This window comes from Nelumbo nucifera, chromosome 2 (assembly GCF_055504915.1).
Source record: "Nelumbo nucifera cultivar China Antique chromosome 2, China Antique-T2T, whole genome shotgun sequence".
Classification (NCBI taxonomy): Eukaryota; Viridiplantae; Streptophyta; class Magnoliopsida; order Proteales; family Nelumbonaceae; genus Nelumbo; species Nelumbo nucifera.
The window spans coordinates 30,743,499-30,763,149 of record NC_142650.1 but is presented as its reverse complement, the minus strand read 5'-3'; the positions used below and the strand labels follow the sequence as shown (position 1 = coordinate 30,763,149).

General features: G+C 34.6%; 1 protein-coding gene across 1 annotated transcript; it reads left to right on the top strand.

Moving 5' to 3' along the window:
* Window positions 1-15,377: 15,377 nt before the first annotated feature.
* On the top strand, window positions 15,378-17,365 carry LOC104603359 (deSI-like protein At4g17486). The gene is made up of 3 exons (XM_010267372.2): window positions 15,378-16,142; window positions 16,430-16,717; window positions 16,860-17,365. Exons 1-3 carry the CDS (start codon window positions 16,010-16,012, stop codon window positions 17,009-17,011), a joined length of 573 nt encoding a protein of 190 aa, XP_010265674.1. The 5' UTR covers window positions 15,378-16,009; the 3' UTR covers window positions 17,012-17,365.
* Window positions 17,366-19,651: the final 2,286 nt, after the last annotated feature.

The following is a 19,651-nucleotide window of genomic DNA, read 5'->3' as shown; positions in this document are numbered from 1 at the left end:
GATAGGCTCTGATACCAAGTAGACGATCAAGACTACAATCAGCCTTGAACCCTAATAGATTTCAAATTAGGAAAAGTAGAAGAAAAGAAATAGAAAGGAAGAAAAGAGAGGAGAAGAACTGGAGAAACAAAGGTTGAAAGAAGGGACAGATTCAGAATGATTTGTCGCCACCACTCTCTTAGTATTTATAGGTTATGTTTAGTACATAGGGAAAATGACAGATCTGCCCTTAGTACTTGCATGACAAATAAAACAAATAAAAATCTGAAATAAATAACAAACTGACCACCAACTGACACTACCATGACTGAAACAAATAATTACACATACTGTCCTACAAACACAATGGGGACCATAGCTGTGGGGCCCACATCAGTGTCCTCTACATATACAAATAAAATTTCAAGCTAGTTCAAAGGCCCAAGAATAATTACAAGACTTTAATCTCTTGAGCCATGATCTTTTCCTTGCTAATTTCCAGAAACCAACCAATGTCTAATATAAAAACTAATTCCAAACAGTCATTTTTGGCCCAACGTTTTAAAACATAGAGGGGTGACGCAAGGTGTTCCACCACCTTGGAAGCATGAAGGTGTAGTTCATAACACAAGAGGTGTAAGCCTCCTTGAGAGGAGGAGAAGGTTCATTTTGTTTTTCTCATTTCCTTTTTACTAACTTGTATTAAGAAGAATGAAGATGCATAACACTCAAGTTTGGGGGGAAGGGGGAGAGGGGGGTCCCTTTTCTTTATTAAATATGTCTTCCAAGTTCCAAGGTTTTAAAAGGCTAAATGCGTAATTGAGGCGTAATGGCCCAAAAAGGTGAGGCATAAGCCTCAAGGCATTGCGAGGTGTAAAAATCAAATCTTAAGAATAAAATTAATTAAAGTTTATAAATCAATAAAAATTCCATATAATATACTAAGTTAGAATGATAGAAGATATAAATATCCATAAACTAAAAGTTTATAAGCAAGAAGTTTCAGTCGTTATGCATTAAATAAAATAATAATGAATCAACTAACAATTATAAACATTTTACATTTCATGTTTAAAATGCAAAGTTCTAAAATAATTAAAATGACCAAATTGGAAGAAAGGAAACATACGAAGAATCATCCATATGATTGGATATTAAATTCATGGCCATTCAATAGTTCAGAAGAAAGAAAATAACTTAGTTAATTTGGTTTATACAAAAAAAAAATCAATAAAAAGAAAATAAATCCATTAGGAAAAGAAATGAAAAAAAATAACAAACCTTGAATGATATTAGAATTAGAATAATAAGAAAAACAACTTGATATATCCAAGAGAAACTAAGAACTTGATTGGCCCATTTTGCATTGAACTATCTTATAACACTAAGAGAAACTAATAGAAGTTGATTTCCCCAATTGATTTTTCTTTTAAATTTTTTTTTTACTCATAATTATTGAAGTGCTTCTTCCATATATTTTGAACTAAAAAATGCATCAAATATATATTTTTTACATTAAATCACTAAATAATCATTGATACTTGAGGCTTACGCCTTTTTACACCTCACGCCTTGAGGCTCGAGGCTTACTCCTCATCCTGACAAAGGCTTAAGCCTTGTACCTCGCCTCAAGGCTTAAGCCTTTAAAAACTATGATGTCTTCCCTCCCCTTTCCTTTTGTTTCTTTCTTTCTTTTTCTTTCCCTTTCCTTCCCTTTCCTTTCCTTTTTATTATTTTCTTACTTTTTGTATGAGGCATATGCCTCAGAGGCCTCAACACCTCTGGCATGCATTTCAGGGCATTTTTGGGGCATATGCCTCCCATGCCTTCTAAAACATTTTTGGCCTAAGCCTAGTTCACAAATCATTTTCAGTCAGACATCTCAAATCTAATGTGGAAATGGAATTGCCATATATCATCATGAAATACATTTCTATGTGTCACCAGGATCTCTTGAAGAGATGAATTTATTGCTTCAGCCACCCTTGCTGAAATTCATCCCATGAGTGTGATATGATGAAAAAAAAATCTTCTGCATCCATATTTTACATGCTTATACATTTTCTAGTCATTTGTTTGCCAATGGTTAATATTTGAATTTTGTCCTTGATCAATTTTGCCATTTATGCTTTACTCAACTTATTTTGGATATATTGAAATGAAGAATATGGATGTTTCTTTTTTCTTTTTTGGCACACAAACAACCAAAGAACTTCATTCAGTTATAAAATAGCTACATTGTATCTCCTAAATTGGAAGAGTGCAAAAAAGACTTCTCATCCATTCTGGAGGTTCAAATCTCCCTTGACTGTTCTAGCTCTGTTAGCTATTGCATGAACTACTTGATTCTTTACTCTTGATACATATATTACTTTACAGAAGCAAAAGACTGAACTAACTCCATCAAATGGACCTTGGTCATCCCAGTTTAACCGGCTATTCATCTTTGTTAAACTATTTACAATATGTTGAGCTGCTTGAGCATCCATATAAACTCCAACTTTGCTGATTCCAAGATCAAGAGATGCCTTAACATATAGATAATAGCCCACCGTTCAGTGTGGACAGCAGTCTGAACCTTGTAGTTTGTTCCTACTGCTACAACAAAGACATCAGTAGGAGAAAATATAACATAACGAACGGCTGCCTCATCTTTAGTAATAAATGATCCATCAGTAAGCATAGAGAAAATATCATTTTCACAGATATTTAGATGAATTGCATACTTTCACCTGCACTGATTTTACCTATCTGCACCACCTCCTCATTACTTGTAAGAATTGAAGGCTCCAATGCTGCACACGAGTTGGATCAGGTTGTACCCCTCTGAAAATGTAATTGCTGCATTCCTCCCATGTAAATTTCGCAAATATAATCCATTTCTTCAGCATACCGAATTTAGTTTTTTTTTGTCCACTGCCAAATTATCTTGCCATCTGTTTATTGTTTCTTCAAAAGTTCCTTCTGGATATATCTGAGGATTAAATCGTATGTTTCCTTGCAGCCAAACTGCCTGAGCAAATGGACAAACAACCATGATATGATAGAGAGTTTCGTCTCTCTCCTCTCCATTCTCCCTCCCTTCCTCCCTCGTCTTCTTTCCCTCTGCCACTGTTGCCACTGAAACAACACGGCAGCGGTGGTTTCTCTCTCTTTCCTTCTTCTTCTCCTGGTACCCCGTCCTCCAACGGCCGAAGAACCACACTCCGGCGAGGTAAGTCACCATTAGTCATCGGCAATTTCTCTCTCCTCTCCATTCTCCCTCCCTTTCCCCTCGCCTTCTTTCCCTCTGCCACTGTTGCCACTGAAACAACACGGCAGCGGTGGTTTCTCTCTCTTTCCTTCTTCCTCTTCCTCCTCTTCTTCCTCTTCCTCTTCCTCTTCTTCTTCTTCTTTCTTCTTCTTCTTCTTCTTCTTCTTCTTCTTCTTCTTCTTCTTCTTTCTCATTCCTTTTTTTTTTTTTTCCTTCCTCCCCCGTTTTCCAGACCACCACTTTCGAGTGTAGACATATATAATCCCGTCCTTTAAATCAGTAAGTGCAGCATAGTATGATCAATTTTATTTGTGTTATTGTTTTCTTTACTGGTTCTTTATGTTGGAGTAGTCAAGACAATTATCGAGCATTATGTGTTAAACTTGTTAGGAAGCTCTTCCGTGGTTGCCGTTCTGTAACAATAGTGTTTGTTGAAATGCCTTAGTTATCTGTTCATCTACATGAGAATATTATTGTCTCTCCATGAGGTGGATAGTATTAGCCTCTTATATTCTTTTCTCCGGTAACTGAATAAATGGTTAATCTCTCATGTTGGACCCATTCAACTACAACTGTTGTTCTCATGAGAATATAGAAGTTGTTTCTGACAATCTGCTCTAGCCTTGATGCGTAATTCTATGGCTAGACATGGGGGCAGAAAAAATGGGAGCCACATGGTAGGTAGACTGCCCTAGCCTTGATTTCTCTCTTTTAAGTATGAGCCCGTGGGGCATCTGATTTTATCCAAAGAAGGGAAAATGGCTAACCTTGGGAAATATTTGATGCAGTTAGAATCATTCTTTCTTTCTCCATGGGTAGGTCCAATTTTGCACTGACAAGCAAACAAGCCATCTCCAAATTAACTGCCTAATAGGCTCATTAGGATTCAATCATCTATTTATAACAAACCCAGCTGGCCCCACTGAAGAATTCAATCACCAATCATGCCTTTTTCAGCTGCCACATGGCCATGAATACAAAGTAAACGATGTAACCAGATGCACCTCATCATTAACATCTCCACTGAGATTATATTGTAATATTTCCAAGGTAAGACTAGAGTTTGGTTATCTGCTTATTTATTAGTTTCCCATAAAATTCACAAGAATTAAAAAAGGTAAAGGGATGAGGGAATACAACAAATATAGAGAAAGAGCCATGTGGGTGCTCTTTATATTAGCTAATATGAAAACATACAAACCACATGGACAAAAGTGATCCATGTACAATAAAAACAACTAGGGCCATTATGGTAGACATGGTAGGCCTGTGGTCAACCATTCTCATCAAAATCTCTAACATGAATCACATTTACTGAGTTGCAGACCATCTATCATATCATATTCTTTCAAATTTTAACTTGTTGGAAGAGCAGTTTGCAGTCATTACTCACAGAAATTCATCGAATCATAGTTACAGACCACTGTTAGTTTCTTTTGCCATCTCCACTCTTTGAACACACAGCTTATTTGTTAAATTAGGCCTGCTTAAATTGCCTAGAAGAGATGTCATTTCTATTTAATGGTAGAAGTTTTAAATCAGGTCATGTGTCCAACATAGAAGCTGGATGAGTGGGCTGAAGCCAACTTTATTGGCTGCAATGGAGGCAGATATGACATGGTTATAAACCCTCTTTTTCTGTAGATTATGTTTTTCATGGGATGTTGGATTTATTAGATATTTCACTTGAAAACTCCAATCACCTTTGGCTGGTCTATGGAATACCCACTTTTAGGATTTGTTATGGAAAATTTGTGTAGTCTATCTTTGGGTTAGTGGAACTAAAATTAGCTTACAGTACTATTCATTTGAATTTGTTTTTGTGGAATTTACTTTTGTTTTCCTGCTGATTACTTTTGAATGTTGGTCATTAGACCATGGTTCCATCCCCGTCTTATGGGTTGGGTTGTATCCAGATTTTCTTTCAATAAAACTCTCTGATCCTATTACCAATGAAAAGAAAACATAAGTTGCATTTACAGGGTTGCTGAAGATAGAATGTTTTGAAGCCTATAGAATAGGCTTTTGTTGTTTTGAATCCTATAGAATAGAATGTTTGAATTTCATTTCCAGAATTTGGAGAAATGAGGAAACAGAAATAGCATTTACAGGGTTGCCGAAGATGGTGATAGGAAGCAATCAACCCATACTAATTCTGTGCTGGAGAAGTCTTCAAAGAGAGTTGTTACTATTGTTGAAGTTAGACCAGGTATGTGATCAGAGAGGCTGAGAGAGGGAGACAGTTCACTTTTCAAACTTCTCTTGGAACAAATTTGTAAATGCTCTGTTTTTTTTATGGATGTAAATGTTCTTTCTCTCTATCATTTGTAAATTTGAGTTATAAAGGAATTGGATCTTTACCAAATAGAAGTGAAGATGATTCAATTTATGCTCTGTTTAATTTATCTGAACTACAGAAACAGATTTCAGGGGCCTCTAACTTGTATGTTCTTGATTCTATTATATGTGAAATGTGCTGCTGTAGTGTCTTGTGGATAGCATATCCAGATTTGAAATTGAGAAAAAAATGCAATCTTATATGATTTGTTGTATCACATATCATATTGGAATGCATTGTTATTTGATACTTAGAAATTTAAACTAGAGAATAAAATATCTTGTTAGAGGTAAGATGTTACCAGCTTTAGTGGTTAGGTTTTAGTAAGGCTTCGTTTGGGGAGGGTGCAAATACAAATATGAAAATATTTTCTTATAAGATGCATTTTAATATGGATTGATGCAAATTGAATGGTTTTATAACATATTTTAATGGTAAATTTGTCTGTAAGATGGACTTAGAAAAGGCTTATGACTTGGTGGATTGGAACTTCTTAATTGAGGTATTGAGGAATTGTGGTTTTGAAGAAAGATGGTGTAATTGGGTGAAGGGTTGTGTTAGTTTTCGTCATTTTTCAGTATTGGTCAATGGTGTGGTCAAGGACTTCTTTCTAGTTTGTAGAGGGCTAAGGCAAGGTGACCCTCTATTGCCCTTTCTGTTTACCCTTGTAGCTGATGTGTTTAGTAGATTAATCACAAGGGTTGATAGGGAAGATGCATTAAAGGGTTGGAGGATAGGCAGGAATAGAGTTCTGGGAACCCATCTCTACAGTTTGTTGATGACATATAATTTTTTGTGAAGAGGGAGATCTGAGTAAGGTGAGGAACCTAAAAGGATTGATAAAACTCTTTAAGAGTGTATCCGATTTGAAGACAAACCTGGACAAGAGTTGTGTGGTGGATATTAATATGGATGATAGAGCTATCGGTTCTGTTTCAAAGTGTTTAGATTGTCTTACTTCTTCATGGCCTATGTCCTACCTAGGCCTTCCTCTAGGTGTTAACCCAAAGGAGAGTTGTTTTTGGACACCAATCTTGGAAAAGTTTGAAAAAAGACTGGCGACTTGGAGAAGAATTATATCTGTCTAGGGGGTAGAGAGATTACCTCTCAGTGTTTAGAATTCCTGCTAGGGAGGCCAATAAATTGGAGAGATTGATGAGGAACTTTCTTTGGGAACTAGGGGAAGAGAAAAATGACCATTTAATAAGGTGAGAATTAGTGTGTAGGAAGCAAGGAAGAAGGTGGATTGGGAATAGGCAATTTAGTCCTTAAGAATGTAGCTCTGTTAGGGAAATGGCTATGGAGATGACCATTGGAGAGAGAGAGAGAGGCTTTGGCATAAGGTGATAGAATTCATGGGTCTATAGAAAATGACTGGGATGCTGGTGTATCATGTTGAGCTACCTTGTCTACACCTTGGAAAGCAATTCACGACATCCCTAACTTTTTAGAGAAACTACATTTGTCTGAACAAATTTCCTTAAATTTTCTATTATTATTATAGGGAAATTGTCTAAAATTCACGATGAGTTTTCAACATTTCTCTTAAACTCACCACAACTTTTTAAAATGTCTAAAACTCACCATGTCACTAACTTAACATTAAACAGACTAACGGGTGTTAACACATTACCATTTTAACCTTCATAGAAAAATATAAAATATATACAAAATAAATTAACGGGTGTTAATATATTACCATTTTGATATTTAGACATGAAAAAAAGAAAAAAAAATCAAAAAAATATTTTCAAATATAAAATACATAAAAACATAGAAATTACAAAAAATATAAAAAATTATAGAAATTGAAAATAAAATAAAAAATATTTTCAAATAAATCATCCATAGATTTACAACATGGTAAATATTATGCTTAGATCACACCAAAAATTAGAAAAATAATATTTTGTATTCTAATAATTAAAAAATAAAAAATAAATATCTCATAAGAAATTTCAATAGATCCATGAATTAAAAATTAGAAAAGGTAAATATTTTTATTCTAAATTTACAAAAAGTTAAAAAAAATAAATAATAAATATTTTTTATTCTAAAAATTACAAAAAATGAATATTTTATAGAAATTTCAATAGATCTGTGGAGATGGTAAAATTACAAAAAAAAATGAATATTTCACAGAAATTTCAATAGATCTATGGAGATGGTAGATGATCACTCATAGATCTATGACAATTAGTCTTTATAGGTAGATTACACAAAAAATATAAATTTTTCTTTTTTTGTTATTTTATATTTTTCTAAATTTTCTTTAAAAAATTAAATAGATTTATTTAAGGCACAAAAAGCATATAGGATTATAACACAAGGTGAGTATATCAATCTATATATAAGCATTTCCAAGCATCCAAACAAAAAACAAATACAAAATATTGCAACATATTATCAAATAAGTTGAAAAAAATACCTATTTTTGCAAATTTTAAAAAAAGTTGAAAAAACTTAAAAAAATCTTGAGTTTTGGAGGTTCTTTTTGGGTTTTTTAAAAATCTTACAACCAAAGAATGTGTAGGGATGATTTAGTGAGTTTGGGAGAGAAATAAGGTACTTAAAGAGAGTTAGAAGCCTTTTTTTTCTTAAAAGTTTTTAATTTGTTTTTTGGCTATAGAAAAGTTGTACTTTATCTGTTGATACACCTCAATACAATACGCCCCCGATATGCCCTCAATACGGGGCCGACACAACGAAAAGAGATGATACAAAGGATTTTGTAGCGTTTCCCATACTGACCCTTTAAAGGTATGATACTTAAGATATGGGTCGATACATTGTAAAATTTTGAACCTTGATATATAAATCAATCAATTTGGTAGCTTAAGCATCCCTAACTTTTTAGAGAAACTACATCTGTCTAAACAAATTTCCTTAAATTTTCTACTATTATTATAGGGAAATTGTCTAAAATTCATGATGAGTTTTTAACATTTCTCTTAAACTCACCACAACTTTTCAAAATGTCTAAAACTCACCATGTCACTAACTTAACATTAAACAGACTAACAGGTGTTAACACATTACCATTTTAACCTTCATAGAAAAATATAAAATATATACAAAATAAATTAACGGGTGTTAATATATTATCATTTTGATATTTAGACATGAAAAAAAGAAAAAAAATTCAAAAAGAAATATTTTCAAATATAAAATACATAAAAACATAGAAATTACAAAAAATATAAAAAATTATAGAATTTCAAATAAAATAAAAAATATTTTCAAATTATAGAAACTATAGAATTTGGAAAACAAAATCAGAAAATAAAAATTGTAGAAAAAACACCAAAAGTTATAGAAAAACACAGAAATTGAAAATAAAATACAAAAAAGTACAGGAAAATTCATAGATTGTAGAAAATATAAAAATGTAAGCAACAGAAATTATAAAAAACATTTGAAATTATAACAAAACACTAAAAATGCAAAAAAAAAAGAAAATTGAAAACTGAAAAAGGCCATTTTTCCTCTAACTCACCATTCGAGGGTAATTTCGTCATGAAAATTGTTATTTGTGCTGACATGGACACCTCTGTTAAGAAGCATTAACGATGAACTAGTGGAAGGTGAATTTTAGAGAATTAGTGACATGATGAGTTAAAAAGTTGTGGTGAGTTTAAAAAAAATATTGTAAACTCATGGTGAACTAACTTTAGACAATTTTCCATTATTACCTGTAGAGTAGCACTCATTTCAGCCTAAAATCATTTATAAGAGAAGTTGCAATTGGCTATTACATCCATTTCAGCCCAAAAACATCAATGGGCACACCAAATTGCCATAGCAATTCAGCTAGAGTTATTTATTCACTAAAATGAGCTTGACGAGTGAGTCCAGCTGCAACAATTCAAATTAAAACAATAATACAACGTTTAAGAAAACAATCATCATAAACCATCAATACCTTATCACGTGAATAGTGAAAACACCAATCAAAACACAAACAACTTAATAATAGATGCGCATGCATAGCATTTCAGTAGTTGTCTCATCAAAAGAGACCTCGGTTAATGCATGCTACTAAAAGATGGAATTTATTATAGATTCAATTAGCCATACACCATTGAAATAATATAATTGATTTATCATGCTAACTGGATCGTTAATTCGTAACATGTCATTCAGTCAATGGTGCGAAAAATTAAATAAATCTAGTGATTCTAAAGAACGTACACTTTAATAGGCTTTCAGACTATAACACACCCATCTTCCACACGAGTAATAAGGGTACCCATTTTGGATGACCCATGTGGATTATGACTTTTAATAATGGATTATTAAATAACTTAATTATTTTAATGCGTAAACACAATTTTTAATAATTACAATAACCATTTCAAACATTATTTGTCATTTAACTAATTATAATTAAAAACTCTTAATTATTTTAATAATTATTATGATTATATTATTTTTTAATTAATTAAACATTCACACAAATATTAAAAATAAATATTTTATTTTTATTTATTTAATAATTACCTTTTACAATAACTAATTTAGTCAATATTATAAATTAAAATAAATACTTTAGATATTCTATTATATATGAATGGCTATTTTATTATATTCTCAATTGCTGAATAATTATTATTTATTTAATTTTTATTAAATAATTAATAAAACATTATGTACTAAATATCTTTTAATAATTAATTTCTTATTTTAACTAATAAATAATTATTAATTGTTTTAATAATTTTTATCAATTCCACTTTTATTAATAATTTTATATTTATTTAATTAATTTATTAAATAGTTAAGCAAACATTTTATATCCAAGGTTAAAATGGTCATTTCCATTTTTTAAGATTCAAATTTTAGAATAACATTCTCTTCATTCCGATTTCAAAACCAATAAAAATTCACCAACTCGACCATGAAAATTTGTCCTCCCCTCTTCCCTCCATCTTCCTTTTTCGTGGTAGTGCCCAACTTTTTTTTTCGGTGAATGTATTTACTGTACAGTTAACGACGATGAGGACGCAAAGAACAGAGATATCACGAATGACGCAAGCAGAAGAATCGAGTTTGTCCATCATTCTAGATTGCCTAGAACTCATCTGGTACCAGCTCCCTTTATGGATTGCGAAGATCCCTCACATCATCATCCCCGCGAGTCCTCCAGTGTCATGGCAGCACGGCATGGCCTTGAACCAGCAACCAAACCAACCCACCAAGTTCATCAGCCCCACACTTATCGGTACTGAAGTCGACGAGAATCACTGCGAACCTACACGATGCTTGCCAAGGCTCCAGGCCTCCCAACATTTCTTAGAGCCAAACCCGCCCAAACCCCTGTAGTTTTTGAGCTCTTCAATACCGTTTCAGTTAAACATAGTCATCGATGCTACATCCCACAATTCCTAATGTTTATAGCCAAACCCACCCAAACCCTTGCTCTTTTTGAGCTATTAATCAATGTCGTTTCAGTTAGATATAGTCGTCCATGCCTCAATTTTAGTTGGAGCAGAACGACATGTAAATCCGTGCATGACTTTGTATTAGAGCAGGATATACTAGGAAGCCTAGGGGAGAAATTTCTTGTGCCAAGAGATCAAAAATATCCAAATAGCTCACGACCAACTAATTAAAACTGTCCTCTCGCTGCTAACTCTCTCACCTCCGTAAATCTTTTGGAAGTTTCAGCTTGTAAAGCTTTCCATCTGAAAGGCAAAAGAATATGCGACTTTCATTGTCTATTTCGATGCCGGCAAGCAGAAGGGAAATACATCTTTCATTGTCTATTCCAGTTACAATAAACGGAGGTTTCAAGAAATGTTAATTCCCTTGGCTTTTCCAGGGAACATAAGCAAAGGTGGTGGCTGTGATGGTGGAGGGTAAAGAGGGTGCATCATCCCTATTGCTGCACTTCTCCAGGGTTGGCAAACAGTGGGTAAGAGAGTTCTTCTGGGATTTCCATCCAGTTGGCCATGGGAACAGGAAGGGAGAAAAGGGAGGGGAGAACTGGGTGCATCATCCCTATTGCTGCACATCTCCAGGGTTGGCAAACAGTGGCTAAGAGAGTTCTTCTGGGATTTCCATCCAGTTGGCCATGGGAACAGGAAGGGAGAAAAGGGAGGGGAGAACTGGAGAAGGTAAAGCTCTAAGGAGCTAACGTTCAGCCGCCTGTGACATGCATCATAGGAAGATGGGATCATGTCATTCACCATTGATGTGGCTCAAGAGCTTAACATACTGATTATAATTTTTCATAGAGTCAGCACTTGCAGATTACATTTTTCGTGTTTGGGCTTTTCCGTTCTCCTTGGGACAATGTTTAGTAAGGGAGATGAGTATTGGTCAAGATTGACAGTCGCCGTCGGCATGACTGGGGGGAGAGAAGCAAGGTTTAAGGTTGCGAATGTTGAGTCACAAGGGACAGTTTTAAGGACCTTCTTGCTTCATTTTCCAAAGATTTAAAGATATTTAGGTTTCTCTCCCTTCTCCATTGATCATCTTCACCAGGTTTTTAGGACGGAATTGGACGTATGGCCAAGCCGGGGCATTTCAGCTGTAATCACCACATTAATTATATTAATTATATTGGGCCGGAAGAATTACAGTTTTCCAAGTCAATAACCGAACGAACGGGGAGAAATTTAGGATAGGTTAAGGGGAAAGAGTTGTGAACATCGAGAAGTAAGAGAGGTATAACGTTGTAACTCCGTTCAGTTCTCAGTCTCTAGGTTAATGAAGATGAATTCACCACATGAAGGGTATTTTAGGAATTTAAAAAAACTATTAATCATGGAGTGTGATGGAAAGTTAATGATAAGAGAGGTTAAAGACAATTGTCAGAAACAGTAGGGGATACATTAAGATAATATGTAAACAGTATGGATAGAATTAGTCAATTCTAAACCATAAGAGTAGTTTAAAAAATTTGCCATAAAAGTAATTATTAGGGTTTCAAAGGCATTTAGCCATTAGAATTAGTGCAAATGAGCATGCCCTAAACCTGAAATGCTATGTTTGAGTGTATCATTTCAGATCCTAAATAAATATAAAAATTGCAAAAATAAACTTGTAGGTTAATGGTGAGCTTTGTCCATCCTGAACATGGCATGTTACATTAAAGATGACTTTAAATTTTCAATATCTACAAATAATAAATAGAAAAACAAATTAATTACATCAAACGAAGAATAATATAGGGAAATAATCACTTGAAAATACAACTCCAAATCAGGCCATTCTAAGGGTGTCAATGGACTGGTTTTGGATTGGACTCCGTCCAGTCCAAAATCAATTTGGACGGATTAGACAGACCAACAAGACATATTGGATTGGACCAATCCGGTTCAAAATATTTATTAGATTGGATTAGACCTAGTCCGTCCGTAACAAATTTCTATTGGATTAGGTTGGATTAAGCCAATATCTGATTCATTTATATAATATAAGAATATATGTGTCAATGGACTGGATTTGGGTTGAAACCAATCTAAATAAAAATGAATTTGAACAGATTGGACGGTCCAGACATTGAATTGAACCTATCCAAATTAGTCCAAAGCATTCAATGGATTGGATTAGACCTGATCCATTTATAATGGACTTACATTGTACTGGATCGGATTGGACCAAATCCAGTCCAATTGACACCCCTAGGCCCATTCTTTGGAATAGACATAACCAAAGCCCATTAACCAGCATTGACCTTTTTGATCAATTCAATCATGCTCCAAGCAACGGCCTGTTATAACTTTGCTCTGATACTACTGTTGGGTTAATCAAATGTTAATTCATTTACAAAACAACCAAAAAAAGACTTATTTATAATCAATACCTGCAACAGGCATTGCCATGCATGGACCGATTGTAGCTTTATTCTTTTCCCAAATATGCTCTGAATGGATCGACCAACAACCTTGCTTGATCCTTCTTCCCTTGTTTTAAGTTTTTAACTTTCTATCTTGAAATCTCACCCAAGACCTATTTGATCCTTCTCTTTCTCTATTTCTGATTATTATTTTTCTTTTTGTAATACTTTACTAAATAGCTAGAGTCTAACCTTCCTCTCAATAGTTTTTCTCTCTTGCAAAGACAACTATGATAGTAGTAGAAAAATGAATAAGGCTTCTCTACTTTAAAACATTTAAAACATTAAGAGGGAGAGACCCTATCCACTATACACTCTAGGTGGTTCTTCCCATCAAGAAACCACCTCAAGTATTAATCAATGATAATCAAACACCTCCCCTGCCTTGCCTCAACCACTACCCCATTTTCTCTTATCCCAAATCTGATAATCTGATCTCATCCAATTTAATTTCTGAAAAATTTAATAAATTATTAAAAGGAAAAACATAATAGTTTATATAAAAAATACATGTGCTTTTCAACTATGTTCATCATATATATATGTCTTTTTATAAAAAAATAAATAATATAAAAATTATAAAAATGCAATATAAACATATATTATATGATTATTTTGAATTGGATAGGGGTGACCCGAATTTGATCCATTTTTAATCAGATCCTATTATTTGATTTAGTCAAATTTGAAAATCCGATAGGGAATGTTCGAATCCGGAAAATAGGATAGGATGACCTGATTCATTTGCACCCCTAATATAATTGAAGTTAGACCTGATTATCCTAACTGGTTCAGTTTTAGGTCCACCTTATAGAACCCAATTAAATAATAAGTTCATGACAGACCCTTTCTTGAATCAAACCCGACCCATTTACATCTCAAATAACTTTCCCTCAACTTTCTATTTCTCTTATTTTTTTTGTCAAAACAAACATGGCTTGAAAATACATTTAAGTAATTTACTCATTTCTAATGTACGGTTGGAATAAAAAAGGTAAATTGCTAAAATCTCCCATGAAGTTTTTGAACATTGATAAAATCTTCCCTTAATTTTGGTAATTACAATCAGCTCCCTTAAACTTTCTAATACAATTGCAAGTAAACCCCTTTGTCATAATCCTCTACCAAATGTTCAAAATACTCATGCGGTTACTTTTGACCAAATTGTTTATTTTTCAAAATTTTTCTCCTATCAAGTGCTATCCTAAACCCTTCTAATCTCTTTTATAAAATTTATTTATTTTCTAAATTTGTCCTTTATATCATTTTCTCGTAAAAATGCAACTTTAATCTCTTATTTATTTTTTTGTTGCTAATAAAGTTTGTATTATTTTTTTTCCGTAAAAACAAACCTCAATCATAATTATATGGATATTTTGAACATTTCCAAACTCTTGTTAAAGGAATCTAACAGAGAGAGGATCTACAGAAAGGTGATTGCAATTACCAAACTTGAAAAAAATTTTCAGCAACAGTCAGAAACTTGTCATGACCTTTCAGCAATTTAACAAAGAAATAAAATCCACATGTATATTTTGTGGTTCATATCAACTTCACTCTTCAAATCCTCTCTATCCTCTCATTCGTATCTATTTATATGATACACCATATTCACCGATAAATATGAATCCGGATCTGCTCCTTACATAGCGCTCCATACCAATTTCAGGCACATCTGACCATGTATTGTGTACGGGACTTCTCCCTATAGAGTACTTTTGTGTTAGAGACTAGATCTGTTCTTAACACGAACCTCACAGACACATCCTACGTGCATTGGGAACATTTTCCATAAATAATAATTTATAAAATATAGGAGATGTTCCCGATATATGGTGTGATGTATCTTCTGCGAGGTCGGTGTAAGGTGTGCTGTAAGGAGTAAATCCGGACTCACATGGGAGATGTTTTTAATGTCTAATAACACATAAATACAAAAGATGTTCCTGGTGGAATGTATTTGTGAGATCAGTATGAGATGTCATGTGTGAGGAGCAGATCCGGTCTCGGCAAACTGGGTTCATACTCCATAAATCTTCCATGTCACCTGGACGATCGACGACCCTGACTGGGAAATTTTTCTCCAAAACGTACAAGGGGTTGCCGCCCACGCCCAGCGAGATCGAGGAGCCGAAATTACCGCGGGGAAGGACGCCATTATCGTAATTTCAACAAAACCGATGGGCATAGAGATACGGGTCATAGAAATTTGATACCTCAAATTCCGCAGAATTTTTGGTATAAAGATGTTAGGCCGGGGAATGGAAGAAAGGGGCGGCGCTTTCGGCCGCCGATGATGGAACTTAGCGCAACAGATTCTATACCAGTTCCGACTCCTCAGAATTAGAAGAAGAAAAGGAAAAATCCAAAGAAGAGACACGAAATCAATCACACCAGAATTTCTTCTTCTTCTTGGATTGGTCTGTTTTATCTGCGGGGACATTGTGGAAATTCCAACATCTTTCCTCCTTTCTTATTCGATTTGGTTTGGGATATCGCTCGCAGAAGCAGACTATCTATCAGATGGATTTCTCTCTTTGATATCTAATTTACTGCACAGTTAATTTTCTTCTTGAAACTCTGGGAATAAGGAAAGATGATCTGCGGAGTCATCAAGCGGAAGAAAAAAACGGGATCTCACCCTGTGTATCTTAATGTCTACGATATCACCCCTATGAATGGCTATGCCTATTGGTTCGGCCTCGGCATCTATCATTCCGGCGTTCAAGGTCAGCAATTCCGTCAACATTCAATTCCCTTTTATCTTTCTAAATACGCTTTGATTCATCCATTTCAGTTTTGAATCTCAGTCCGTCAAATTTCGATTTCTCAGAAGATTTGTTTTTTCCCGGATTCTAATCTTTGGTTTGCCCGTTCAATTACAAAACCATATCTATCAAAGCCTTATCAGAGTCGGATTAAAATACAAATATATTCATAGATTAAATTATGAGAGTCGGATTAAATTTTGTTTTTCTATTCATTAAAGCATCTCTTCTGTGTTTGCCTCTTGCAGTACATGGCGTAGAATATGCTTTCGGTGCGCACGAATACACAACAACAGGGATCTTCGAAGTCGAACCGAAGCGATGCCCGGGGTTCATGTTCAGGAAATCGATCTTGATAGGAAGAACAGATTTAGGTCCCCGAGAAGTCCGAACCTTCATGGAGAAGCTGTCGGAGGAATACGCAGGCAACACCTACAATCTCATCACGAAGAATTGCAACCATTTCTGCAACGACGCTTGCCTCGGACTCGCCGGAAAATCGATCCCTCACTGGGTCAATAGACTCGCCAGACTCGGTAAGAGAAAAAACAAAATATTTGCATCTTAATATCAATTATCAACTTTCTCTTTTTAATAAAATTTTCCTTTTATCTTTTATTTTTCTCAGTTCTAATTCTTTCTTTTTTTTTTTGGGGGGGGGGGGGAGCCGAATTGTAGCGCTTCTGTGCAGTTGTGTTCTACCGGTGGACTTGGATGCGGTGAAAGTCCGGCCTCAGAGAGCGGAGAAGGGAGCTCAGAGAGCAGAGAAGGGAGTGAAGAAGGTGAGAAGTAATCCAAATAGGTCCGACCCTGCTACAACTTCGGATTAAATTATGTCTTCGTCTTGGTCAAATTCGGATTCTGCAAATAGTGGTGGTAGTAGTAGTACACATAAACGGTCTCCTTCTCCTCCTCTACTCTGCTTTACCAACCCATGAAGCTCTAATGGCTGTCGTGATGGAAAACTAATTTTTTTTCACTTTTAATTATTCGGAATTTCAACCTAAAAAGGAAAAGGCAAAATCAAGAAGTTTGCTTTGCTGTTTTTTCCCTCTTTTTTTCTTACACTACTAACAAGCTGTTGCTGCGTTGAGAAAGTGTTGCAGCATTTCTCTCACTGTAAATGTAAATGAAAATGAAAATGTTTTCTATATATATATATATATATTTTTTTTTTTTTGAAACGCTGTTTAATTGGCAGAGAATGGGATGTTAATGGACCGAGAAAATATTTATTTAATAGGGATGTTAACGGACCGATTTTGGGTTGGACCCGTTCAACCCAAAGTATTTATTGAATTCGACCAGTTCAAGACCTAAATGGTCCAATATATTTATTGGATTGAATTGGACCCATTTATATTGGATTGGGTTGGATTGAGTCGATTTGGTCCAAGGTTATGCTTGGTTTGAAGGAAAATGCAGGGAAAAGGAAGGGAAAAGTAAGGAAACCTTTACAAATATTGTATAGGTTTTTCCGTCTTTCCCTTTCTTTTTTTACCTTTTCCTTCAAACCAAACATAGCCTTAATAGAAGATAGAATATAGGTGTCAATGGACCAGAACCTGGATTGGAAGCAATCTAAATTTAAACAAATTAGATGATCTAGACATTGAATTGGACTGCTCCAAAATGGTCCAATATATTCATTGGATTGGATTGGACCTGATTCCTTTGTAATGGATTCACATTGAACTGGATAGGATTGGACCAGATTCAGTCCAATTGACAGCCCTATGGCAAATAACATTTTGCAATAAACACCTATTTGGTGATGAGCTAATGCCATTTCTCAAATAAACGGCCACGTAACCAAAAACCATCTTATCTTCTTAGCTGTTTATGCTTAAAAGGAAATCCTAATCGGATGCTTTGTATTGAACAGTGTAGACCTAGTAGACATGGTATTGTAACAACTCATTTTTTTATTTTAATTTTTTTCAAGGGTAGACTGGGGCAAGGTTCAAAATTTTGATATGATATGCTCCGTATCAAGCAAATCCTATATGTCCCGTATCAAGCGCAAGGTATCGTACCAACAATACACTCTACAAGGTTCATATCAGGATGTGACCTGGTTCAAGGGTAGACCAGTCTTAGACTGACCCCTCTGAGTATAGTTCATTTTAGCACCTATTGCTGGCGCATTGGCCTGTATCCAAAATTTAAACCTTGGACTAGGGGTGTCAATTGGACTGGATTTGGTCCAATCCGATCCAGTCCAATGTGAGTCCATTATAAATGGACCAGGTCCAATCCAATCCAATGAATGTTTTGAACCAATTTGGACTGGTTCAATTCAATGCCTGGACCCCACAATTTATTTAAATTCATTTTAATTTAAGTTGGTTTTGACCCAAACTTGGTCCATTGACACATATTTTTATCTTATATCAATGGATCAGATATTGGCTTAATCCAATCTAATTCAATATAAATTTATTACGGATGGACCAGGTCTAATCCAATCTAACAAGTATTTTGGACTGGATGGGTCCAATCCAATATATCTCGTTGGTCCGTCTAATCCATCCAAATTGATTTTGGACTGAACGACGTCCAATCCAAAATCACCCTTACCTTCGACTGGGGGTATTTTAAGGGGTAGGTGTTAAAAAGAACTTCTAAGTGCTTGTGCTCATAGTGAGTGCCTATCTGACCCGGACTATGTATCCAAGTGAGTGGAACCCATTTCATGGATGGTCAGTGGTGACTGGTGATGATCAGACGGACTTGTCTATTTGTGGGCCTTTTTTAACATGTCTAGGTTGGGTTGATGGTCGTAGAGCTTTGGTTGGTTGAATATGGGAGATCTGATCAAATTGTCTGCTCAAGAGAAGGTCAAGGACGGTGGAGCCCCGCCACACTCAAAATTGCCACAACCCACAAGGGCCGAGGTAGGGGCTGAGCATGGGTAGATTCTGTTTTTTTTTTCTTGATAAATTCAAAAGGGGCTATACAGAGTATTTAGATTTTTTCTATTTTTGGAATTGGATATTTTTTATAAAGAAATAGATACTATTTTTTAAAACTCATATTACTTTGTTATTGATTAAGTTGAATAATTTAATTTGAAAATTTTCATAATATATTAATATATAATTCAAACTTATGGTTATAATTTAAATCTTCTAAATATTATCTTTTGCATTAATTTTTATAATCATTTAAATTTTAAATTGAAAAAAATCAAATCACTGAAGTAATTCAACGGTTAAGTGAGGCTATTGTTTTTGTAACCATGAGAGTTTGGGTTCAAATCTTTACACCCTCAAAGTATTGGATTTATTTTAAGACAAGTTCGATTCTAAGGCCAGATCCACTAAGGCCAACCAATGTCGGTTTTAGTAAGGTAAACCCCTAAATCTTGAAATTTGCATAAATGGAGACAACAGATTGGATTAAATCGGGTTCAAGACTGGTTTAAGATTGATTCTATTCAATTTCGAGTAGAACCTATAATAAATGCA

Coding starts and splice junctions, on each gene's coding strand:
- LOC104603359 (XM_010267372.2), top strand. CDS start 16,010: ATGATCTGCGGAGTCATCAAGCGGAAGAAAAAAACGGGATCTCACCCT. Junction 16,143..16,429: donor CTATCATTCCGGCGTTCAAG/GTCAGCAATTCC, acceptor TGCCTCTTGCAG/TACATGGCGTAGAATATGCT. Junction 16,718..16,859: donor CAATAGACTCGCCAGACTCG/GTAAGAGAAAAA, acceptor GCCGAATTGTAG/CGCTTCTGTGCAGTTGTGTT.